The 24674-nt window shown below is 52.8% G+C and overlaps 2 protein-coding genes across 12 annotated transcripts in view; both read left to right on the forward strand.

The window, feature by feature from the left end:
- Positions 1 to 2548, forward strand: part of UHRF1 (ubiquitin like with PHD and ring finger domains 1) — a 51952-nt gene extending 49404 nt beyond the window's left edge. For all 3 annotated transcript variants that reach the window (XM_054465539.2, XM_054465541.2, XM_054465540.2), the window contains one exon: positions 1045 to 2548. In XM_054465539.2, coding sequence (XP_054321514.1) covers positions 1045 to 1191 — 147 coding nt within the window. In that variant the 3' untranslated portion in view covers positions 1192 to 2548. The remainder of the gene's footprint in view (positions 1 to 1044) is intronic.
- Positions 2549 to 8988: 6440 nt separating this feature from the next.
- The window catches only part of KDM4B (lysine demethylase 4B), a 184540-nt gene continuing 168854 nt past the window's right edge, over positions 8989 to 24674 (forward strand). For 7 of the 9 annotated variants that reach the window (XM_054462795.2, XM_054462796.2, XM_063657995.1 and 4 more), the window contains exon 1: positions 8989 to 9625. The gene's annotated coding sequence lies outside the window, so the exon portion shown is untranslated. Of the gene's footprint in view, positions 9626 to 16985; positions 17140 to 24674 lie in introns of those variants that run through there. The other 2 variants (XM_063657996.1, XM_063657997.1) reach the window with 2 other exon arrangements.

Here is a 24674-nt window from a genome sequence, read left to right on the forward strand (position 1 = left end):
GTTGGTTGAGCTTGAAGTTAGGAATCTGAATCCACCAGACATGGTTCCTTCCTCCTTTTCCCCTTTCTTCTCATTGACGTGTATGTTTATTTTTTATTTTTTTCGAGACAAGGTCTTGCTTTGTCGCTCAGGCTGGAGTGCAATGGCGTGATCGTGGTTCACTGCAGCCTCAGCCTCAGCCTCCCTGGGCTCAGGTGATCCGCCCACTTCAGCCTCCGGAGTAGCCACGCCCGGATTTTTTGTTTTTGTTTTTTCTTTGAGACATGGAGTCTTGCCCTGTCACCCAGGCTGGAGTGCAATGGCATGATCTCAGTTCACTGCAACCTCCGCCTCCCAAGTTCAAGCCATTCTCTTGCCTTAGCCTCCCAAGTAGCTGGGATTACAGGCATGCGCCTGGCTAATTTTTGTATTTTTGGTAGAGACAGGGTTTCACCATGTTGGCCAGGCTGGTCTTGAATTCCTGACCTCAAGTGATCTGCCCCCCTCGGCCTCCCAGAGTGCTGGGATTACAGGCATGAGCCACAATGCTTGGCCTGATGTGTGTGTGTTTATTAAGCACCTACTGTATACACTGTGCTTTGTGTTGAGAGAGAACACAGCCTCAAAGCTCAGGGAGCATCTGCCCTGTTGTAGATAAGATAAGCACATTAATATATAAGACTGCTCCACAGGTGGAAGGAGAGGTGCCGTCTTGAAGGCAGATGGGGCGAGGGGATGGGACTGCCTCTGATACTCTAGGGAGGTGTCAGGGAAGGCCCCATAGGGGAGGTGACTTGAGCTGAGCTGTGAGTGATGAGAGCCGGGGGACCGGGCTGTTAAGCTGCATGACCTGCAGGGACAGAAGCCTGGAGGCCGGGTGAGCTTGGAATCTTTGAGGGCCCCCAGGGAGGTCAGGCTGGTGATTGGCAGCAGGTAGAAAGTGAGACTGAAGGTCAGAGGGGCCTCTGGACCTGGTGAGACTGTCCCCGCAGTCCTGGGAGAGGTGGCCAGGAGCAAACCTGATGATGTGGATGGCACTTCTCACGCGCTTGCTGTGTCTTACAGGACTGCCTGGACAGATCCTTTCGGGCACAGGTGTTCAGCTGCCCCGCCTGCCGCTACGACCTGGGCCGGAGCTACGCCATGCAGGTGAACCAGCCTCTGCAGACCGTCCTCAACCAGCTCTTCCCCGGCTACGGCAATGGCCGGTGATCTCCAAGCACTTCTCGACAGGCGTTTTGCTGAAAACGTGTCGGAGGGCTCGTTCATCGGCCCTGATTTTGTTCTTAGTGGGCTTAACTTAAACAGGTAGTGTTTCCTCCATTCCCTAAAAAGGTTTGTCTTCCTTTTTTTTTTTTATTTTTATTTTTATTTTTCAAATCTATACATTTTCAGGAATTTATGTATTCTGGCTAAAAGTTGGACTTCTCAGTATTGTGTTTAGTTCTTTGAAAACATAAAAGCCTGCAATTTCTCGACAAAACAACATAAGATTTTTTAAAGATGGAATCAGAAACTACGTGGTGTGGAGGCTGTTGATGTTTCTGGTGTCAAGTTCTCAGAAGTTGCTGCCACCGACTCTTTAAGAAGGCGACGGGATCAGTCCTTCTTTCGGGTTCTGGCCCCCAAGGTCAGAGCAAGCATCTTCCTGACAGCATTTTGTCATCTAAAGTCCAGCGACGTGGTTCCCCGTGGTGGCCCGTGGCAGCCTGTGGTGTGGCGTGGCTCAGCTGTCTGTTGAAGTTGTTGCAAAGAAAAGAGGAAACATCTCGGGCCTAGTTCAAACCTTTGCCTCAAAGCCATCCCCCACCAGACTGCTTAGTGTCCGAGATCTGCGTGAAAAGTCCTCTGCCCACGAGAGCAGGGAGTTGGGGCCATGTAGAAATGGCCTCAAGGGGACTCTGCTCCACGTGGGGCCAGGCGTGTGGCTGACGCTGTCCGACGAAGGCGGCCACGGATGGACGCCAGCACACGAAGTCACGTGCAAGTGCCTTTGGTTCGTTCCTTCTTTCTAAAGACGACAGTCTTTGTTGTTAGCACTGAATTATTGAAAATGTCAACCAGATTCTAGAAACTGCGGTCATCCAGTTCTTCCTGACACCGGACGGGTGCTTGGGAACAGTTTGAGCCTTATAGATCATTTAAATTCAATTTTTTTAACTCGGCAAGTGAGAACTTACAAGAGGGTTTTTTTTATTTTTTTTTCTCTTAATGAACACATTTTCTAAATGAATTTTTTTTGTAGTTACTGTATATGTACCAAGAAAGATATAACGTTAGGGTTTGGTTGTTTTTGTTTTTGTATTTTTTTTTTGAAAGGGTTTGTTAATTTTTCTAATTTTACCAAAGTTTGCAGCCTATACCTCAATAAAACAGGGATATTTTAAATCACATACCTGCAGACAAACTGGAGCAATGTTATTTTTAAAGGGTTTTTTTTTTTCACCTCCTTATTCTTAGATTATTAATGTATTAGGGAAGAATGAGACAATTTTGTGTAGGCTTTTTCTAAAGTCCAGTACTTTGTCCAGATTTTAGATTCTCAGAATAAATGTTTTTCACAGATAGACTTGATTGTGTCTTCCTATTTGCAAACTGCCTTTGGAGCTTTCTGTCTACTTTTGTGCACTATTTTATAAAAATCCCAGGAGAAACATGAGGCAGGTGGCTTCAACCCCACTTTACAGATGAGAAAACTGAGACCCAGGAGATGACGGTGATGGGCTGAGGTCCTAACCGCAGCCTAGGAGGTGCTGGGCTGTTAACTTTGCAGCATCAAGTGCAGGGGTCAGCAAACAACAGCCAATGCGGCCCAAGTCAGAACACTGCCTGTCTTTGTAAATAAAGTTTTATTGACACCACCACACCCATTTCTTTATGTATATAGTGGCGTTTACGCTACCATCAGCAGAACTGAGTAGGTACAGCAGAAACCATCTGGACCACAAAGCTGAAAAATACTCACTGCCTGGCCAGCAAAACTTGCTGGTCCCTTCTCTTGGGAGGATGACTTGAGTGTAGGAGTTTGAGACCAGCCTGTAGACCCCAACTCTACAAATAAATAAAAATATTAGCCAGGTGTGGTGGTATGTTTCTGTAGTCCCAGCTACTCAGGAGGTTGAAGCAGGAGGCTGATTGCTTGAGCCCCAGAGCTAGAGGCTGCAGTGAACTTTGATTGCACCACTGTACTCCAGCCTGGGCAACAGAATGAGATGCTGTCTTTAAAAACGTTAAAAAAAAAAAAAAAAAAAAAAAAATCGGGACGGTAAAGGGGCTGCATCTTGCAGATTGATTAATTCACATCAACCTATTACTGGTGCCTTTTATTGATGGTTAAGTAACCATATGGGCAGATTTGTTTTGTTTTTGAGACAATCTTACCCTGTTGTCCAGGCTGGAGTGCAATGGTGTGATCACAGCTCATTGCAGCCTCCAACTCCTGGGCTCAAGTGATCCTCCCATCTCAGCCTCCCAAAGTGCTGGAATTACAGACGTGAGCCACCACGTGTAGCCTGGAGTTTCTTTTTGAGGTGGTAAAAATGTTCTAAAATTGATGGTTACCCATGTCTGTGGATATATTAAAATCCACAGAATTGTGCACTTTATTTTTTATTTTCATGTTTTCCTTTTTTTTTTTTTTGAGACGGAGTCTTGCTCTGTTGCCCAGGCTGGAGTGCGGTGACGCGATCTTGGCTCACTGCAAGCTCCGCCTCCTGGGTTCACGCAATTCTCCTGCCTCAGCCTCCCAAGTAGCTGGGACTACAGGCGCCCGCCACCACACCCGGCTAAATTTTTTGTATTTTTAGTAGAGACGGGGTTTCACTGTGTTAGCCAGGATGGTCTCGATCTCCTGACCTCATGATCTGCCCGCCTCGGCCTCCCAAAGTGCTGGGATTACAGGCGTGAGCCACCGCGCCCGGCCAGAATTGTGCACTTTAAATGAGTGAATTGTATGGTATGTGGATTATACCAGAAATATGTCAAGTGTGAACGTGAAAATAAGAAAGATTCCCAGTTCTTGAAGGAAACTCCATAAATGTCCCCAGTGGGCCCCTCCTAGAAAACACTAAAGTGGGTTCATTGTTGAGATTGCTGCCTTCTTTTTGATTTTTCTCTCACTTTAAAGAACGTCATGTTTAAAAAATGAGCAAAACCCAGAAAAGTATTTGTGGAACTGTTTAGCCACCAACTCTAATCTTGGGCATATTTCTTTCCTGGTTCACTTTAAAAAATTTCTTTGGCCGGGTGCGATGGCTCACACCTGTAATCGCAGCACCTTAGGCGGCCGAGGTGGGTGGATCACCTGAGGTCAGGAGTTTTGAGACCAGCCTTTCTAACATGGTGAAACCCCATCTCTACTAAAAATACAAAAATAAGCTGGGCATAGTGGTACGCACCTGTAATCCTAGCTACTTGGGAGGCTGAGACAGGAGAATCGCTTGAACCCAGGAGGTGGAGTTTGCAGTGAGCTGAGATCACACCACTGCACTCCAGCCTGGGCAACAGAGCGAGACTGTCTCAAAAAAAAAAAAAGTCTTTGATTCAAGATCTCACTTTGTCACCCAGGCTGGAGTACAGTGGTGGTGTCGTCATAGCTCGCTGCAGCCTCAAACTCCCATGTGCAAGCAATCCTCCTGCCTCAGCCTCCTGAGTAGCTGGGACTACTACAGGTGCAAACCACCATGGCTGGCTACTTTTTAAAATATATATACATACATATATTTTAGTAGAGAGAAGTCTCACTTTGTTGCCCAGGCTGGCCTGGAACTCCTGGTCTCAAGCCATCTTCCTGTCTGGGTCTCCCAAAGTGCTGGGATTACAGGTGTGAACTACGATGCCTACCCTAAAAACCTTTAACAGCTCTATTGAGATAACAGTTCAGGTAATATAAAGGTCATCCTTTTAAACCGTACAGTTCAGTGGTTTTATTTTACTGTGGTGTTTTTGACAGTCTCGCTCTGTTGCCCAGGCTGGAGTGCAGTGGCAAGATCTCTGCTTACTGCAGCCTCCCCCTCCTGGGTTCAAGTGATTCTTCTGCCTTGTCTCCCAAGTAGCTGGGATTACAGGCATGCACCACCATGCCCGCCTAATTTTCATATTTTTAGTAGAGACAGAGGGTTTCACCATGTTGGTCAGGCTGGTCTCGAACTCCCGACCTCAGGTGATCCACTCGCCTCGGCCTCCCAAAGTGTTGGGATTACTGGTGTGTGCCACCATGCCCGGCCAGCTTAGTGGTTTTAGTGTAGTCAATACAGTTATGCAGCCATCACCACCATCTAATTACAGAACGTTAACATCCACACAAAAAGAAACCTCACACCCTTCTGCAGTCTTGCCCCGTGTCCCTCCCCCAGCCCCTGCAAGCCACCAATCCTCTTTCTGTCCTTATGGATTTGCCTGTTCTGGACATTTCATATAAATGGAATTATACTGTATTCTTGTGTGTCTGGCTTCTGTCACTAAGGATGGAATTTTCGAGGTTCATCTGCATTGTAGCCTGTGTCTGAGCTTTATTCCTTTTCATGACTGAGTAATATTCCACTGTACAGATGGGCCACCTTTCTATAATCCCCATTTGACTTGTTTTAAGACGTAGTCTTGCTCTGTTGCCCAGGCTGGAGTGCAGTGGCATAATCTCGGCTCACTGCAACCTCCACCTCCTGGGTTCAAGCGATTCTCCTGCCTCAGCCTCCCGAGTAGTTGGGATTACAGGTGTGCACCACCATGCCTGGCTAATTTTTTTGTATTTTTGGTAGAGACGGGGTTTCGCCATGTTGGCCAGGCTGGTCTCGAACTCCTGACCTCAAGTGATCTGCCCTCCTTGGTCTCCCAAAGTGCTGGGATTACAGGCGTGAGCCACTGCGCCTGGCCTGTATTGTTTTTTATTTTTAAGAGACAAAGTCTCACTTTGTCACCCACGCTGGAGTACAGCGGCATGATCATAGGTCACTGCAGCCTCGACCTTTTGTGCTCAAGGAATCCTCCTGCCTCTGCCTCCCAAAGTGCTGAGATTACAGTCAGGAGCCATGAAGCTCAGTCCCCATCTGCTTTTTTTTTTTTGAGATAGTCTCCATAGCCCAGGCTGGAATGCAGTGGTATAATCTCAGCTCACTGCAGCTTCCTCCTCCTGGATTCAAACGATTCTCGGGCTTCCCCCTCTCGAGTAGATGGGACTACAGGCATGCACCACCACACCTGGCCGATTTTTGTACTTTTTGTAGAGATGGGGTTTTGCCATGTTGGCCAGGCTGGTCTCGAACTCCCAGGCTCAAGTGATCCTCCTGCCTCAGCCTCCCAAAGTGCTGGGATTACAGCCACTGCACCCGGCCTCCCATTTCAATTTGTTAATGCAGCAGACCAACCCATAAGAGGGAGGGGCATCCATTGAAGCATTGAACATTTTGTGCTCCACACCTTGCCTGTCTAGAAAGATTGATGGAGACCAGTCAGAAATTGAGCATTTGGCCTGCTAATTGGGGATTCCTTGACGTCTGAAAGCCAAGCCAAGCCTCCTGGTCTTGTTTAGGGGGAGGTCCCCAAGCATTCCCTGCCCCAGTCCTTTGTGAGATTTGCATCTGACTGCAAAGGATGGAAGAAAACCAGGGCAATTAGGTGAGTGTTCCCTAAATTAATCTGTCAATTAAAATATTCTAAAGAGCATTTCCTTCCTTTTTGGAGGATGAGGACTTCTACTTACCTGACAGCAATTCTAGTGTTTTTAACATTTTAATATGAAGAGTTTCCAAAACTTGGAAAGAATCGGTTGGTGAACCCTAAAGAGACTTACCATCTAGATTCTACGATTGTTCATGTTAAGTTTTTCTCATAATAGATGGCATTAAAACTTAGTCTAAGCAAAATAAAGTGGAGAACCCATTTGGGTTCCTTGGTTAAAAACATTTGTATTGTCTGTGAAATCTAAACACCCCCACTGTCTTAGAGAATATACCTGGAAGTAGAAAAAGCCCTATGTATGTGGTATGTTGGGTGGGGACTCTTTCCCTTCATGATTGCACTTTTTTTTTTTGAGACGGTCTCATTCTGTTGCCCAGGAGTGCAGTGGTGTGAACATGGCTCACTGCAGCCTCGACCTCCTGGGCTCAAGTGATCCTCCCTCAGCCCCCAAAGTAGCTGGGACCACAGGCATGTGCCCCCACTATCAACTCAGTTTTTATTTTTAGTAGAGATCTCGCTCTGTTGCCCAGGCTGGCCTGAAACTCCTGGGATCAAGTGATCCTCCCACTTTGGCCTCCCAAAGGGCTGGGATTACAGGTGTGAGCCACTACCCCCAGCCCGTTTTTAAATTTTATTTTTACTTTTTATTTTGAGACGGGGTTTGACTCTGTCACCCAGGCTGGAGTGCAGTGGTGTAATCAACGGCTCACTGCAGCCTCCACTTCCCTGGGCTCGGGTGATCCTTTCGCCTCAGCCCCCGACTAGCTGGGATTATAGGCGCGTGTCACCACACCCAGCTTTTGTAATTTTTTTGGTAGAGACGGAGTCTTGCTATATTGCCCAGCCTGTTCTCAAACTCCTGGGCTCAAGTGATCTGCCCGCCTCAGGCTCCCAAAGTGCTGCGATTCCAGGCATGACCTAAAATTAAATCTTAACTCCGTGTGGAATATATGAATGTGGTCCCGTAAGAATTTAAAACACCCAGGGCTGCTTAAATTCTCCGTTGACTTCTCTTTTTTCCGGCGTGCAACTTTCCTTCTCTCCCCAAGGATTAAGTTAGTTTCTTCAGTTTAGGAGTACCTTTTTCTGTGCATTGACAAGCTTGTGTGCTCTTAAAAACCTCATGATACCGGTTTCTGTGTGTGTTTCCATATTTATTTTATTGAGTACAGGATTCTGGACCACTGTCCCTAGCTCAGCGGTTGGGAGATATTTCATGATTGCATACAGATCGGCCTTCTCTTTTTTCTTTTTCTTTTCTTTCCTTTTTTGAGACAGAGTCTTACCCTGTTGCCCAGGCTGAAGTGCAGTGATCTCAGCTCACTGCAATCTCTGCCTCAGCCTCTGGAGTAGCTGGGATTACAGGCATGCGCCACCATGCCTGGCTAATTTTGTATTTGTTAATAGAGACAGGCTTTTGCCATGTTGGCCAGGCTGGTCTCGAACTCTGGACCTCAGGTGTTCCACCCGACTCGGCCTCCCAAAGTGCTGGGATTACAGGTGTGAGCCACCGCGCCCGAGCCACAGCACGGGGCCTGGCCTCCTTTTCAATTGCTACATAGTAAGTACTCCAGAGTACTGATTGCTATTAAGTTACTTCTCTAATCCCCCACTGATGGATATTTACTGCAAAACACTGGAAACAGTTGCAGACAGCCCTGCCGCCGGCATTCTTGAACTGTGTAAGCTCCAGACCTTTTCTCTGGGTACATCACCTCCAGGAAGAAGTGCTGGCTGGGTTATAGGGTGGATGCACTTAGAATGTTATTAGAAAATGTCAAGTTGCCCAATTTACACTCCTGCCAGTCCAAATGGGGGCATGCCCACACCTCTGCGTGGTCCAGTACTCAATGAATGCTCATTTTGTGAAGTCACAGGGTCAAATCTTTCTCCGTGCCTCATCCCACTTAATCCTTGCAACATTCTCAAGAGGCGGGTAGACGGGGTGTGGCCACTACCGTCATATCCATTGCACAGTTGGAAACAGACTCAGCGAGGTTACTTTGCTGGAGGCCAACCGCAGTGAGGCATGGGGCCTGGCTTAGCTTTGAACCCAGGTCAGAAAGCACCAAAGCTCATTCTCTCCCATACATTTTAGGGAACTCGGGGAGAGGGACCCTAACTATTCGGAAGGCCTTGCCCCTTGGCAAAGGTTTGTTGATTGTGATGGAACAGACCTGCGGGGGCGGGGTGGAGGCTCTTGCTGCTTTACCCTATGTTCTCGGTTCTCCTCCTTTGCAAAACGGATCGCTACGTCTCCTTGCTTGGCACTTTGCAAATTGGGGAACGCTACGCCCACATTCCGGCCACGGGTTTCGAACCTCCAGCCTGCACGTTCCCGGCCAGTGCTGATGCTGTGCTGGGTCTCACGTACTCAGCCGCCGCCTGATAACCAGGGCGGGGCCCGGAGCGTGCGGGCAGTGATTGGCACCCGCCCCAGCCTGTCCGCGCCTCGGGCTGGCCCCTCAAGCCAATACTGGCTCCTCTCTGTGCGGTCGTCGGGCGGGCCCTGAGGCTCCCTTGTCAATCCGAGGCCCAGCTGCCGTTGGGTTGGTCGCGGCCGCCTTGGCTGGCGTGCTCCCCCTCCAATGAGAATGGAGCCGGTCAGCGGGCACGTGGGTGGGTGCCGGCGTGTCCCCGCCGGTCTGCCAATGAAGAGGCGAGGCCGGCCTTTGTCCCCGCCCAATCGCGGCGCGCGGTGGGCGGGCCGTGCGGTGTTGATGGGCCCGGCGGAGGGGAGGGGCGGAGCTGTCAGCTCCGGCCAATGGGCGCTCGGGCGTGGATCCGGCAGCCAATGGCAGTCGGGGCGGAGCTGGCGCGCGGCCTTATATGCCCCCCCACGAGCGCTCGCGGAGGGCTCGGTCGCCAGCAACCGAGCGGGGCCCGGCCCGAGCGGGGCCTGGGGGTGCGACGCCGAGGGCGGGGGAGCGCGCGCCGCTGCTCCCGGACCGGGCCGCGCAAGCCGCCTCAGGTGAGCCCACGGGGAGGCCGCCCGGCCGTGTCCGAGCGCGGACCCCGCCGCCATGGCCGCCCCCGCGTCGCGGCTTGGGGCTGCGGGCGCGCCCGGGACTCGAGGCCCAGGCCTCGGGCGCGGCCTGCTCGGGCCGGGCCTCGCGCTTTGTCCGGGCCGGCGGGGCGGTTGGGGGCGTTAACCGCTCGGCCCGGGGGCGCCCGCTGGTTTTCGGGTGGGGGCGGCGGGGCCGGACAATGGCGGGGCGCGCCCAGGGGCGGGAGCGGGGGCCCCTTCCCGGGCCGGGGGCGCGCGGGGGCTGGGCGCAGACGGCCCCGGCGCCCCGCACAAAAGATGACAGCGTGGGTGGCCCCGGCTGGGCTCTTTTTTCACTCGGTACAACCCTCATTGTATTATTATTATTAATTTTTAAAGAAAGCAAGAAAAAGAAAAAAGACCCCAGTCCCTGGATAACCCCCGCCTGCGTTTCTGGCCCTTTGGGCGCCAGAGGGGCTAAGGGGAAGCCCCTCAGCTGGACACCCAGGGATGCCCCGTAAATGCCTATCATTGCTCCTGCACTGCCCCTACCCCCGGTCAACCTGCTGTGCCTTGATAGCTTCCAAACTTGCCCCCCTGTACGTACCCGAAACCCCCACCCCGCCATAAGCATATGCAATCTGGATTTTAGAAAAAAAATCATCTTGCTATGCAACGGCAGCCTCCACGAGTCTCCCCGTCCCTCCCCCTTCCAGCCTGATCGCCATCTCGAACGAAGCCCCTGCTCTAGAGAAATGAATTGAGGAGTTGCTTCCGCCGAGACCCCTTTTCTGTGTCCCCCGTGGACATCCCCGTGGGAGCTGGGGACGGACTCGCTCTGAAATCTGCTTGACCTGGGGTCTGCCAGGGCCCAGGTCTGCGCTCAGTGGTGGCCATGACAATCAGGCAGGACGGGGGTCTCTGTCCACCTGGGCACGATGGAAGGTTTTAAGGGACATGTTTTCCGCCCCTGGGGGCAGTGGAGGCATGGACTGCTTTTGGGTGCATCCCATCGGTTTGCTTGGGGGAGGATGCTTTTGTTTTAATAATTTAGCAGCACCTTGTGAGGAAGTGTTCCCCGAGTTGTGAAACTAGTAAGAAGGTGGTTCAGCTCCGTGGAGCCTAGTGATCCTGTCATATGTGAAGAGCGTCTTTTTCCATGTGTTTCTGGCTGGGGCGTGTATTCAGCAAGTTCCTTTGGGTCCCACCGGGTACCTGCACTGTCTTGGGATCTCTGGATACTGGACTGAATTCAAGGGATCGGTGCCCTGCCCCACTCCTCTGCCTCAATGGCCATTTATCAGAATGTCCCCGGGCTGGAGAATGTTCCTAAAAACAGCACCAGTCCTAAAGCAGGCTCATTAGACGACTCCTATGGGCTTTTATCACTGCCGTTATGGGAAGTAATGACTCCCCTAATTCTCCAATAATAGCTTCCTTATGAGCCACCAGGAGGGTTTGTCAACACACGGGGTCAGCCTTCTCCTGCAGCCCCTGCTGAAGCAGTGGGCATCCTCTCTCCGCTTTGCAGTTTATGTTTTGAAACCCTGAAGGTCGGAGTGTAAAGCCGTGGTAGAGTCAACTTCTGTCTGAGCCGAGGATTTCTGGGGCTTGCCAGCCTCGTCTCCGTGTGTCTGATTGGACACCTGGCAGGTCCGGGCGCTCCCCCTCCTTGAGCCGGCGACACCAGGACGGGTCAGACTGTCCTGGCCTAGAGGAGGTCACCGCTGGGGAGGAAAAGGGGGTGACGGAGATTCTGCCGCACAGACGGGTGTTTGTGTACAGGCTGTTTTGGTGGAAGCATGTACTGTGTCAGGAGCTGCGGGTGCCTGCGTGTGCACGTGTGTTTAGTTGCTGAGACTTGAAATATATATGTCTTAGTAACAATCGGTTTGCTCGCATTTTCTAACCCTTTCCTCTTTGGGGAGGGGGCTGCTAACAAGATGTTAACTACTGGCGCTTAAAGGTATAGCTGATCAGCCACCGCACAGCACCCCGCCTGGCCTTTGTTGTACTTTTCTGTCTCGTGGAAGAGACCCTTCCTCAGCCTCCTGCCCTGTCTTCAGTCCCTGTCCCGTCCTGCAGGAGCCCTCTGGGGTGGCCAGGGGCCGTCCTCTGTGTCCTTCTCTCCCACCTGACCATTCTGCCTGTACCTTAATTCCTAATTTCTCTGTCTCCTCTGCTGGTTTCCTGCCCCTGTTTGTCCTATGCCCCACCCACTCCCTGATGAGCCGGGGAGGAGCCTCAGCTCCGGGGAAGCCATCTGTCCTCGGTTCCATCTGACACCTGTGGGGACGTGCCTTGGGGTCATGCGTTCACCTGGTCTGGGGCTGCTAGGTTTCGAGTGCCGAGTGCCATGCCAGGACAGGTTGGGAGGAGTCCCTGGCTCCTGTGGGTTTAGAGTGTAGTGGGGGAAAGGGTGAGCTGGCTGCCCAGGGCCTGGTCACAGCTGGAATGGTGGTGTGCAGTCCGCTGCCCTCGGGCCCAGCTCAGGGAGCAGGCAGGACGAGGCAAGGCTGTTGAGGGCCTGAGGTGCATTTGTAGGTGGCTTTGTTCCCTGGATCGGGGAGCAGAATTGGGGGTTCAGAGCTGGGTGACCTTGACCCAGTCACTTGCTCAGTAACAAAGCAGATCAGGGGGCACTAAATCTTTCTGAGCCCACTGGGCAGGAGGGGACGGAGAGCAGATGAACGGGATGGGGGCTCGGGGCCGGGGGAGCTCCGCAAGCCTGCACTGGTCACCACCATGACAGATCGGCCGTCCTCATCCACAGCCTCACCCTGGGCTCCTGGCTCAGCTCCAGGGACCTGCCATGAGGCAGCTCGGTGGGGCCTTAAGATGCCACAGCCCTCCCCCTTCCTGCCCCAGGGGTCTCTGCTCCTGGCTTAGGATGCCGGACAGAAGAGCAGGGGCCCAGCCTGGGCTCCGTTCTCATCTGGTGGTCTTGGCGACATCTCTGGGTCTCTGCCCTCTGTTCCATGCCCCACACAGGCTTCAGAGTTGGAGAGACCTGGATTCAGATCCCTCCTCTGAGGCAGTCACTTCCCCTCTCTGGGCCTTGCTTTCTTCATCTGTAGAATGGGTATAATGGGAACACCTCCCTCCCAGGTGGTTGTGAGGATCAAGGCAGATAAAAGGCACTGAAGCTTGCAGGGTGCCAGGAGCTCTGAGTTCAGAGCCGGTTTATTACACGGCAGGGCCCTGCTGCCCTGTCAGGGTCTCCCTCCCTCTGCCCTGTCCACGTTCTGGGCTGGGACAGTCTGTGTCGGGGCTGTCCTGGGCACCGTAGAGTGGGTGTGAACAACATCCCTGACCACCACCCACCAGATGCTAGTAGCACCCTGTCCCCTAAGCAGTAGCAACCAGAAATGTCCCCTGGGAAGCACTGTCGCCCCCCCCAGTGAGAACCTTGGACTTGGCCTTCAGCCCTGCAGTAGCTCACGGTGTGCTGTGACCGTGATGGGCCTCAGCTCCCTTTCTTTCCTCCCCACTCACCTTTTAGCAGTGAGTGACTCCTATTTGCAAACTGTGTCCCGGCCACACTCCTCACCTGGTTGTTCAGGTTCTCCGCGACTGTCCTTCTGCCCTTCCAGGGTGGCAGCTTCCACCTGAGAGAAGAGGAGCCCCCACGGGGGACCCCCGCACGCCCTGCACTGAGGGGCAGCCTGGCACCTGTGGGGTCTTCTGGACTGCTCTCTGGCCTCTGAGCTCCGGGTCTTCCTGGGCTGCTCTCTGGCCTCTGAGCTCTGGCAGGTCCTTGCCCAGGCTTGCTTGGCTGCCCCCAGGGGTGGCACTTCCACACCCTCCCAGTCACCATAGCCCTGACCTGTCGATTTGCCAGACAGTTTTCTTTAAGTCCATTTTAAAATGACTCACCTCTTTGATCTTGGCCTCTTCCTGAACAGTAATGTCCCCAGAGTTGTGGAGCGTTAATGTGCTAGTTGCACATACTTTTATTTATTTATTTTGAGACAGAATCTCACTCTGTCGCCAGGCTGGAGTACAGTGGCTAGATCTCAGCTCACTGCAACCTCCGCCTCCCGGGTTCAAGTGATTCTCTGGCCTCAGCCTCCCGAGTAGCTGGGATTACAGGTGCCTGCCACCACACCCTGCTAACTTTTGTATTTTTAGTAGACATGGGGTTTTACCACGTTGGCCAGGCTGGTCTCAAACTCCTGACCTCACGTGATCCACCTGCCTCGGCCTCCCAAAGTGCTGGGATTACAGGCGTGAGCCACTATGCTCGGCCAAGTTGCACATACTTTTACTAATTCGCGTTCAAATGAGCTTAACCGCTATATTAAAAAAAAGAAAATTTGTATCTTCCCAAATACTGAGGCGGGAGTGGATTGACGAATTGATGTTTTTTGGTTTTTGGACAAATTAATTTTCAAGCTCACTCCCTGCGTGACTTGGCCTGTTCTAGGATGCTGGGCTTGGTTAGATCTGGGTCTGTCTCTTCCCTCCTGCTCCCTCGAGGAGCTCGGAAAATGGCCTTCCTTGTGGGGGCGGGGAACATGGGAAGTCTCTACCTCCTGCTTAGTTTTGCTGTGAACCTAAAACTGCTCTCTGAAACAAAGTAAATTAGAAAAAAAAAAAAATAACTGGTTGGGTGCGGTGGCTCACGCCTGTAATCCCAGCACTTTGGGAGGCTAAGGCGGGCAGATCACCTGAGGTCAGGAGTTCGAGACCAGCCTGGCCAACATGGTGAAACCTTGTCTCTTCTAAAAATAAAAAAATTAACTGGGCGTGGCGGTGCACACCTGTAGTCCCAGCTACTTGGGAGGCTGAGACAGGAGAATTGCGCCGAGATCCTGCCACTGCACTCCAGCCTGGGTGACAGGGCAAGACTCCGTCTCAAAAAAATAAATAAGTGGCCAGGCGTGGTGGCTCACGCCTGTAATGCCAGCACTTTGGGAGCCGAGGTGGGCGGATCATGAGGTCAGGAGATCGAGACCATCCTAGCTAACACCGTGAAACCCCGTCTCTACTAAAAATGCAAAAAAAAATTACCCGGGCGTGGTGGCGGCTGGCGCCTATAGTCCCAGCTACTTGGGAGGCTGAGGAAGGAGAATGGCGTGAACCCAAGAGGCGGAGCTTGCAGTGAGTCGAGATTGCGCCACTGTACTCCAGCCTGGGTGACAGAGCGAGACTCCATCTCAAAAATAAATAAATAAATAAATAAATAAAATAAAAAACTGGCAAGGTGCGGTGGCTCACACCTGTAATCCCAGCACTTTGAGAGGCTGAGGCGGGAGGATCACCTGAGGTCAGGAGTTTGAGACCAGCCTGGCCAACATGCTGAAATCCCATCTCTACAAAAATACAAAAATCAGCTGGGCATGGTGCTGGGCGCCTGTAGTCCTAGCTACTTGGGATGTGGGGGCATGAGAATCTCTGGAACCTGGGAGGCAGAGGCTGCAGTGAGCCGAGATCACACCACTGCACTCCAGTCTGGGAGACAGACCGAGACTCTGTCTCCAAAAAAAAAAAAAAAAAAAAAAAAGGTAGTCAAAGGACTAAAAACCAAAACAAACAAAAGATTTTCCCCTGCTCAGAACTTTCCGGTGACTTCCTATTGCCCTTGGGAAAAATTCTGGGCCCTTTCGCCTGGCCCCTTCGCTCTGTCATCTGTGGCCTTGTCCTTCCTTCCTTTCCTCCCTTTCTCCCTCCTGCGCCTGCTCCTTTCCTGGCACAGCCGCCTTCCCTGCCTGCCCTTCCCTGCCACAGGACCTGTGCTCTTGCTGTGCCCGCTGCCTGGGTCTCTTTCCACTCAGCGGGCTCCTTGTCACTCTAGTCACTTGCCTTCCCTGCTTCTCCTCCTTTGCATGTCACACCATCAGAACTGGGTATTAGTCTGTTTGTGTATCTGTTTGTCTCATCTACTAGGGCAGGGGCTTTTTCTGGAAGGGCCAGAGAGTAAATATTTTCGGCTTTGTAAGCCAGAGGTCATCTCTGTCCAGACCCCTCTGCTTTGCTGTTGTAGCAAGAAAGCTCCCGTGGGCGAGTGTGCCTGTGTTTCAGTAAAACTTTATTTATGGACACAAACGTGAATTCCGTGCAATTTTTACATTATAAGACATTTTTCTTCTTTTGCTTTTTTTTTTTCCTCCAACGACTAAAAAATGTCAAAACCATTCTTAGACTGCAGGCTGTACAAAAACAGGTGGCGGGCAGGATTGAACCTGTGGGTTGTAGTTTGCAAATACCTGGCTAGGGTGTGAGGGCCACACTACGGAAAGCTGTGGAAACCACGTCAGCCTCGCGACCCCCTAGGATGTAGGGCAGCTCCTTAGATGTGGTGGGTGTTGAGTGGACATTCCTTGTTGAGTGAATGAATTTTTTTTTTTTTTTTTTTTTTTTTTTTTTTTTTGAGACAGAGTTTTGCTCTGTGGCCCAAGCTGGAGCGCAGTGGGCTGATGTCGGCTCACTGCAACCTCCACCTCCCGGGTTCAAGCGATTCTCCTACCTCAGCCTCTCGAGTAGCTGGGATTACAGGTGCATGCCACCACGCCCGACTAATTTTTGTATTTTTAGTAGAGATGGGATTGCTCCATGTTGGCCAGGCTGGTCTCCAACTCCTGACCTCAGGTGATCCGCCCACCTCGGCCTCCCAAAGTGCTGGGATTACAGGCGTGACCCACCATGCCCAGCCTGAGTGTGCATTTGTATCTTCCCAACTTCAAAGCATTTAGAGTCATTTTCTAGCCTTAAAAAAAAAAAAAAAAAAAGGGTCATGGCCGGGTGCGGTGGCTCACGCCTGTAATCCCGGCACTTTGAGAGGCCGAGGCGGGTCGATCACCTGAGGTCAGGAGTTCGAGACCATCCTGACCAATAAGGAGAAACCCTGTCTCCACTAAAAATACAAAATGAGTCGGGCGTGGTGGTGCATGCCTGTATTCCCAGCTTGTTGGGAGGCTGAGGCAAGAGAATCGCTTGAACTCGGGAGGCAGGGGTTGCAGTGAGCTGAGATCGCGTCACTGCACTCCAGCCTGGGCGACAAGAGGGAAACTCAGTCTCAAAAAAAAAAAAGTGTCGTGGGTCATTTCAAGGATCCTTAAAACTGCAGGAATGTAAGAAAATGTGATGCTGACATCCACCCAGACAGCCTCACCATAAAGGAGGGAAAAAACAGCTACAAACAGTGTAGGTGGGGGGAACGCTTCACTGTTTGAGACGCCAGACTCTCTTGCTCTGGGGTTCACGCGGCCGCCTTTCTGTTACAGCTCACCAAGCGTCAGAAGCACGTTGAGCCGTGTACTCGGCCCAAGGAGTTCAGTGTGACCTGGCAGGAACTGAGGGTTTGTTTAAAAGGAAGACAGCATTGCACAATTTCACAAGGCTTTTGTTTTGTAAGCATCCGAACTCTCCTCATTACCAATGCTAGCGCCCCCGATGGGAGGGGCATGGGAGTCGCAGATGGTGGTTTCTGCTGTCCCTGAGCACAGAAAGACTCGTGAGCGAGGTGGCTTATCCGGTGCAGAGCTCAGCTTTGTAGAGTGAGTGGACAAGTGCCCGTCGGTGGCCATTGTGCGGTCAGTGGCCGAGTGGGGGACTGTGCCCGGCCACACTTCCTTTGTCTCACTCTTCTCCTGGCTGACAGGCATTTTCTGAGCCAAGTAGGTCTTTGGCATCTTAGATTTGGGCCTGTCCCAGGAACGTTCTGACTTGTCAAGAAATCGTACCGTTAATTTACGGTCATGCTTTCTTTCCTTGATTGAAATAAACAATCTGGAGAGGCTTGCTCAGAATTTCTTGGCTTTCAAAAGTTGCCTGTCTTTTTTTCTTTTTCTTTTCTTTTTTTTTTTTTTTTTGATTTTGCTTGCCCTCTCTCTCTCCCTGCTTCTCTGGCTCTCCCTCCCTTCCCTCTTTCTTTTCTTTATCCACCTCAGTGATCTCAGCGAACACGAGGGGATGGATGACAAGTTTGCATCCAGCCATCTCCACCCCGCTGGCAGGCTGTGCCTCTTTGGCAGTGGCCGAGCGTGAAGTTGCTCTGTGGCTCTGGACTGGGATCGTATTTGTTCAGTGGACAAAGGCTGAGAGTCCCGAGGCCGACTGCCAATGGCTGCTGCACCCCGAGACCCCGAGGGCTCTCAGGTGCACAGCGACAGTCACTCACGCAGACCTGGCCCTGTTTGCTGGTAGGCGCGACCACCATTGCGTTTTTCAGACAAGTCTGGGTGACTTGCTGTGAAAACGTCAGCTGAGGGCACGGTGGCAGGATTTCTCCCTGCACAGACCTCCCGTCAGCATTCATAGCTGGACCCAAGTGCTGGCACCTTCCGGGCCGCCGGCGGTGGCGGTGGGCCTATTTGCGTTGTTGCGGCTGCCCTAGTCTCCAGGGAGAGAGCGTGGAGACAGATGATTTATGTGAGATTAGCCGGCCGTGGATTCAGAATCGCTCTTTGTGTGATGGGTCCCAGGGGTCCCTTTTGACCACAGAGCCAGCCTGAAACTACCCACGGGTGCTGCGGGCCCCTTGATCATGGCGGGTTGGAAATGGGCTGTGTCCTCAGCCGGGACTCAGGACTGCAGCATGTCTGGGCAGCAGCCTGGAAGCTGGCCAGCCCAGGCGCCCCTGGGGACAGCCCTTGACACTCTGGCTCGGTGCCCTGAGTGAGGGGGCGCCACCCTGGGCTCCCTGGGATGCGAGCAGGACCCAAGCCAGGTTGCTGGACCGGGACAGTCGCGTCATGTTGCTGTCGTCCCCTTCCTGCAGCATCTCCATACTCTCCTAAAATCCATCTGTCAGACAGTGTTGGCTGTAGGCAGAGCGGGCCTCCTGTTTTGCCGCGTGGATCTGATTATCTTCCTCAGGAGAGAGAGAGGATTGCCATCCCTAGCATGCACTTGAGTCAAGCCCCTGGAATTTCAACTCCTATTCCCTGCTCTATTCCAACTGCTTCCCCCAGGAAGGGGGGGACGAGGCGGAGGAAGTTGCTCTCCTGACACCCCTGGAACATAAGGCATCTTGGCCGGGCATGGTGGCTCACGCCTGTCATCCCAGCACTTTGGGAGGCTGAGGAGGGTGGATCACCTGGGGTCAGGAGTTCAAGACCAGCCTGGCCAACGTGGTGAAACCCCATCTCTACTAAAAATACAAAACTTAGCCGGGCGTGGTGGCACGTGCCTATAATCCCAGCTACTCGGGAGGCTGAGGGAGGAGAATCGCTTGAACTCGGGAGGTGGAGGTTGCAGTGAGCCGAGATCGCGCCACTGCACTCCAGCCTGCACAATGGAGTGAGACTCCATCTCAAAAAAAAAAAAAAAAAAAAGAACATAAAAAGAACATAAGGCATCTCATGTTACTGTCTCTCTGTGCTGGAATTGGTGGAAGCTACAGAATTTTCTTGGCCCTTCCAGCCACAGGTGTCCTGCGTACCCCAAAGGCAGAGCAGAGCCTGCTTCTCAGCCAGAGCCCAAAGGGCAGCTGCGTTCATCAAAACAGCTCCTGTGCACTTCTGTGCCTGTCGCTGGCCCAGGGGTGGGAGGAGGGCTGGGCTGCAGTGAGCGGGTGTGGTCAGGCCCAGGCTGGTGCATGGTCACTGGGAGCTCGGGTGGCATGGCTGTCACTATAGCCACACCCTGGGTCCCTCTGAGTGGGTTTGCATTGTCCAGCTCCACGTGAGAGTTGTCAAGTTCATGTGTGCCTGCTCAGGGGCACAGGGTGGCCAGATGACCAGTGTCTCCTGCCCGCAGGGCCTCTTGGTGGAAGGGCATGGAGAAGAACTGCCAAGAGGGATAGAAACCAAGCCTGGAGGCCGGATGGCTGTAACCCAGCACTGTGGGAGGCTGAGGTGGGAGGATCGGTGGAGGCCAGGAGTTCAAGACCAGCAAGGGCAACGTGGCAAGACCCCATCTCCACAAAAATTAGAAAAAATTTGCCAGATGTGGTGGCTGTGTCTGTAGTCCCAGCTACTTGGGAGGCTGAGGCGGCAGGATTGCTTGAGCCCAGGAGTTTGAGCCTACAGTGAGCCATGATTATACCACTGCACTCCAGCCTGGGCAACAGAGCAAGACCATGTCTCAAAAAAACCCCAAAAAACCAAGCCCGGGGAAGCACAGGGCAGTGCAGTGCGCCGCGAGGCTTCCCATAGGAACTGCTGTTTGCGCAGAGCCTTGTCCATCGTGGGAACTGTCACAGATGACTGTGAGCTTGGGAGCAGAGGAAGTAATGAGAGGGACTTGGGGGTATGGCCTGGGAGACCTGAGAGGGGGTGGGGTGAGGGTGAAGCCCACCTGGCACGCTGGAGGCAGCTGGGCACCCAGGCTCTGGGGTGTCTCTGGAGGCGTTACCCGAACCAGTGTGATCATGGGGACAAGAGGCAGCAGGCAGCCCTGTCCTCGAGGGGCTCAGAGTCTAGTTGGCAAGTCTAGAAGCCATTCCTGTCACCAGGGAGAGCCACCTCACAGTTGCCCGACCATTGGCGTCAGTGTGCTGGCCAGGTTCTGAATTTTCTAGGACAGCCTCCCTTAGAAATGATCCTGCCATTTTAAACGATATATATTTTTATGGAGCTATCATTCACATACTATAAAGTTCATCTTCTTAAAGTATACAGTTCAGGCTGGGCACAGCGGCTCACGCCTGCAATCCTAGCACTTTGGGAGGCTGAGGTGGGCAGTTCACTTGAGATCAGGAGTTTGAGACCAGCCTGGGCAAAATGGTGAAACCCCGTCTCTACTAAAAGTACAAAAGAATTAGCCAGGCGTGGTGGTGCACACCTGTAGTCCCAGCTACTTGGGAGGCTGGGCGTGAGAATTGCTTGAACCCAGGAGGCGTAGGCTCCAATGAGCTGAGATCATGTCACTGCACTCCAGCCTGGGTGACAGAGCAAGACCTTGTCTCAAAAAAAAAAAAAAAAAAAAAGATACTATTTAGTGGTTTTTAGTACATTCACACAGTTGCGCAACCGTCACCACTATTAAATGTTAGAACATTTCTATTATTACACAAAGGCACTCTGCCTCCACCAGCGGTCACTATCCATCCCCTCCCCCATCTGCTGGTACCCACACATCTCTTTCCTGTCTCTGGATTGGCCTGTCCTGAACATTTCATAGAAATGGAGTCACACACTGTGTGGCCTGTTGTGTCTGGCTTCTCTCAGTGGGCATGATATTCTCAAGGTGTATCCACGCGTGGCGTGTGTCAGAGCCTTGTCCCTTTTCTTTCTTTTTTTTTTTTTTTGAGATGGAGTCTCACTCTGCCACCCAGGCTGGAGTGCAGTGGCGTGACCTCAGCTCACCTCAGCCTCCGCCTCCTGGGTTCAAGTGATTCTCCTCCCTCAGCCTCCTGAGTAGCTGGGATTACAGGCATCTGCCACCACACCTGGCTAATTTTTGTATTTTTAGTAGAAATGGGGTTTCACCATGTTGGCCAGGCTGGTCTCGAACTCCTGGCCTCAAGTAATCTGCCTGCCTCGGCCTCCCAAAGTGCTGGGATGACAGGCATGAGCCACCGCGCCCGGCCCGCTTTGTCCCTTTACATGGCTGCATCCTATTCCCCTGTGCAGGAGGGTCCTGTTTTGTTTTTCATTCATCTCAGTGGGCATTTAAGTTGTTCTCATTTTTTCAGCCCCATCCTCTCCCCAGTCCGTGGCAGAGCTCAGGGATTCCTGTGCTGCACCATACAGAATACAGGCTGTGCCGGCCCCGGGGCAGAGACAGCATAGAAACCATTTGTGGGGCTGTCTTAGGGGCTGGGGTGGGGCCGGGGTCAGCTTGGTGGAGGCTGGGCTGCGGCTAGGCTTCGAGGTGCAGTGGCCCGGTGGGCCTGCAGGGGTGCACAGGTGCCCTGTGAGGCCACAGGGTCTGGGCTCCAGGTCATTAGTGGCGAGTCCGGGCCACGGGCCTCTTCTCTCAGCCTGAGCTGGTGCGCCTCAGCCAGTGGGGCCCTGGCAGGGACTCTGTGTGCAGCCACAGGGCCCCTGTGTCTCCGCTCCATGGGGCAGCGTGGCCCCAGCTGACCACAGCTCTGACTCGCCCTTTGCTGTGTCCTGTAAGGTCACCCCTGGTGAGCAGGACCCCTGAGTCCACCACACCAGGGCCCGACGGCTGTCCTGTCCCTCCCTGTCCCATTGTTGGTGTCTCCCCGCTGTCTGGTTAGCTGTGCCAGCCTCCCTGAGGGGCTTGTGAGAAGATGCCAGGGCCTTTCTTCCCCAGAGCTGCTCCCGCGAATCCAGCCTGGGGTTGGAGAGTGTGCTCCTCCCTGGGTCACTTCCCTTTCCTGGTCCGGGGCCTGGTCCCAGCCCCGACAGGGTTGTGAGCCTTCGGAGGTGGCCACCAGGTTCTAAGTGTGCCCCTGGGGCCCAGCAGCCTTCACTTGGACATCCCCCCAGGAGGTTAAAGGGGTGAGTGGGAGCCCCCCCCCCACTGTGTTGCGCCCCTTGGGAATGCAGGTGGGTTCTCCAGGGGAGCAGGTGACACTGCCAGGCACCGGCGGTGCTGAACGGTCAGCCCAGTGCCAAGCCCCACCTCTTCCCACCTGCTCTGCAGTGCTCTCCCTGTGGGGACAGTGATGTGCCTGGGGACTGTCACCTGCTCTCCCCTGACAGAGGATGTGGGTGACCTGGGGTGCCCCATCAGTACCCCAGGGGCTGCCGATGAACATGGGAAGACCCCATGGCAGGGGACAGTCACGTAACTAAACACTACCAAGTGTCATGTGGTGAAGGTGGACCCCTGCCTCACACCATGGCCAGAAGCTAACCCCACATGTAGCAGAGTTGAGAACATGTTACTAAAACGATTACAAAACCTCTAGAAGAGCCAGGTGCGGTGGCTCATGCCTGTCATCCCAGCACTTTGGGAGGCTGAGGTGGGCAGATCACTTGAGGTCAGGAGTTTGAGACCAGCCTGGCCAACATGGCAAAACCCCATCTGTACTAAAAAATACAAAAATTAGCCAGGTGTGTTGGTGCAGGCCTGTAATCCAGCTACTTGGAGGCTGAGGCAGGAGAATCGCTTGAACCTGGGAGATAGAGGCTGCAGTGAGCCAAGATCGCACCACTGTACTCCAGCCTGGGCAGCACAGTGAGATTCTGTCTCAAAAAAAAAAAAAAAAGGCCAGACGCAGTGGCACATGCCTGTAATCTTAGCTACTCAGGAGGCTGAGGTATAAGAATCTCTTGAACCTGAGAGGTGGAGGTTGCAGTGAGCCAAGATTGCACCACTGCGCTCCAGCCTGGGTGACAAGAGCAAGACTCCGTCTCAAAAAAAAAAAAAAAAAAAAAAAAGCCTCTAGAAGGAAACCTGGATGTAAATGTAAAATGTTGTATTTCCTTTTTTAAAAAAAATTTAAAATTATTTTTATTTTTATGTTTTTAATGGCTTGTCTGTATAACCAAAAGTGATGTTCTCTCTCTCTCTTTCTCTCTTTCTCTCTTTCTTTCTTTTTTTGTGGCGGAGTCTCATTGTGTCAACCAGGCTGGAGTGCAGTGGCGAGATCTCGGCTCACTGCAACCTCCACCTCCCGAGTTCAAGTGATTCTCCTGTCTCAGCCTCCTGAGTAGCTGGTACTATAGGCGCGTGCCACCACGCCCAGCTAATTTTTGTATTTTTAGTGGAGACAGAGTTTCACCGTGTTGGCCAGGCTGGTCTCAAACTCCTGACCTCATGATCTGCCTGCCTTGGCCTCCGAAGGTGCTGGGATGACAGGTGTGAGCCACTGCACCTGGCCTAAAAGTGATGTATTTTTTAAGGCAGTGCTGTCCAGTGAGGATGCAGAGCAAGCCTGTGTGTCTGAATTTTCTGGTAGCTGAGTTAAAAGATGAAGAGAAATGGGGGAAATTAATTATAATAGTGTATTGTATTGAACCGAGTATATCCCCAGTTTTATCATTTCAACATGTAATCATCTTCAAAACTGTTGGTGAGATGTTTCACACTGCTTTTTTTTTTTTTTTTTGGTGCTGTCTTTGACATTCATTGTGTATTTTCCCTGAGAGCTGGCCCTACATGGTTGATCATTTGGGGAGGGCCCTGGCCCCGGATGCACTGAGCGTGATGCCAGCCTGGTGCTATAGATGAGGTCCTGGTGCTTAGTGGACTAGGGCCCATGCTTCTTCCTCCCACCGTCCCAATCCTGCCCCCGCCTATCCCAGGCAGGACTTATGGCTCTGATAGTGTCTGGCTGGAGAGATGAGACACACCTGACATTCACCAGCAATGGCAGGAGACGCTGTGACAGGTGCGGCTGAAGGACAGCTAGGCTGTCTGGCAGTGGTCCTGGCCTATCTTCCCTGTGGGCCCTTGCCCACAGCCTTTCGCCTTTGCCGGGGAGCACTGAACTGTGGACTGGTCCCGGGGGCCAAGGGGTCCTGGCGGCCCAGCCTGGGCAGCGCCTCCGGCATCGCAGCTGGTGGGGAGGCACAGGGCTGGTGGGGCTCAGGAGGCGCTTGGCACTGAGGAGGTGTTTCCGGGAAGAGAACGGCAGGAAGTTGGAATGCTTCTTTGGCTGTAGGAAAGCCCAGAAGAGAGACTTGTGGATCAACACAGCCCAGGAATAACATCCTATAGCCACAGGCGGCTTGAACTATCAGGGCAGGATTGCGGTAGGATTCACAGCAGGGAGGATGGAGACCCGGAGACCTGCTACCCACGCACCTAGCCTGCTGGGCTCAGATCCATCTCTCCTGGGTCTGTGTCTTTATTTCCAAAGTGGGGGTGGCTCTGCAGGTCCCGCTTCAAGGCTGCGTGAGGTTAACTGAATTACCACGTGAAAAGCCCTTGGTGAAGTAGTTCTCATCCCAGGGGCAATTCTGCCTCTTAAGGGACACCTGGCCACAGCTGGGGACATTTGTGATGGTCAGGATTTAGGAGTGCTCCTGGCGTGGGGTGGGTGGATGGCAAGGACACTGCTCAGCACCCTGCAGTGCCCCGGGTGGCCTCATCCCAGGGAAGGCTCCAGGCCAGCGTCCACCGAGCGGTGGCTGAGGCCCCAATCCAGAGTGGCACTGGCCGGGCTGGGCCCCAGGAGGTCACAGTAATGATTTTTCTCTGGGCTTGTTTCTGTTTTGACTGTGAATAG

Source organism: Pongo pygmaeus, chromosome 20 (assembly GCF_028885625.2).
Source record: "Pongo pygmaeus isolate AG05252 chromosome 20, NHGRI_mPonPyg2-v2.0_pri, whole genome shotgun sequence".
Lineage (NCBI taxonomy): Eukaryota > Metazoa > Chordata > Mammalia > Primates > Hominidae > Pongo > Pongo pygmaeus.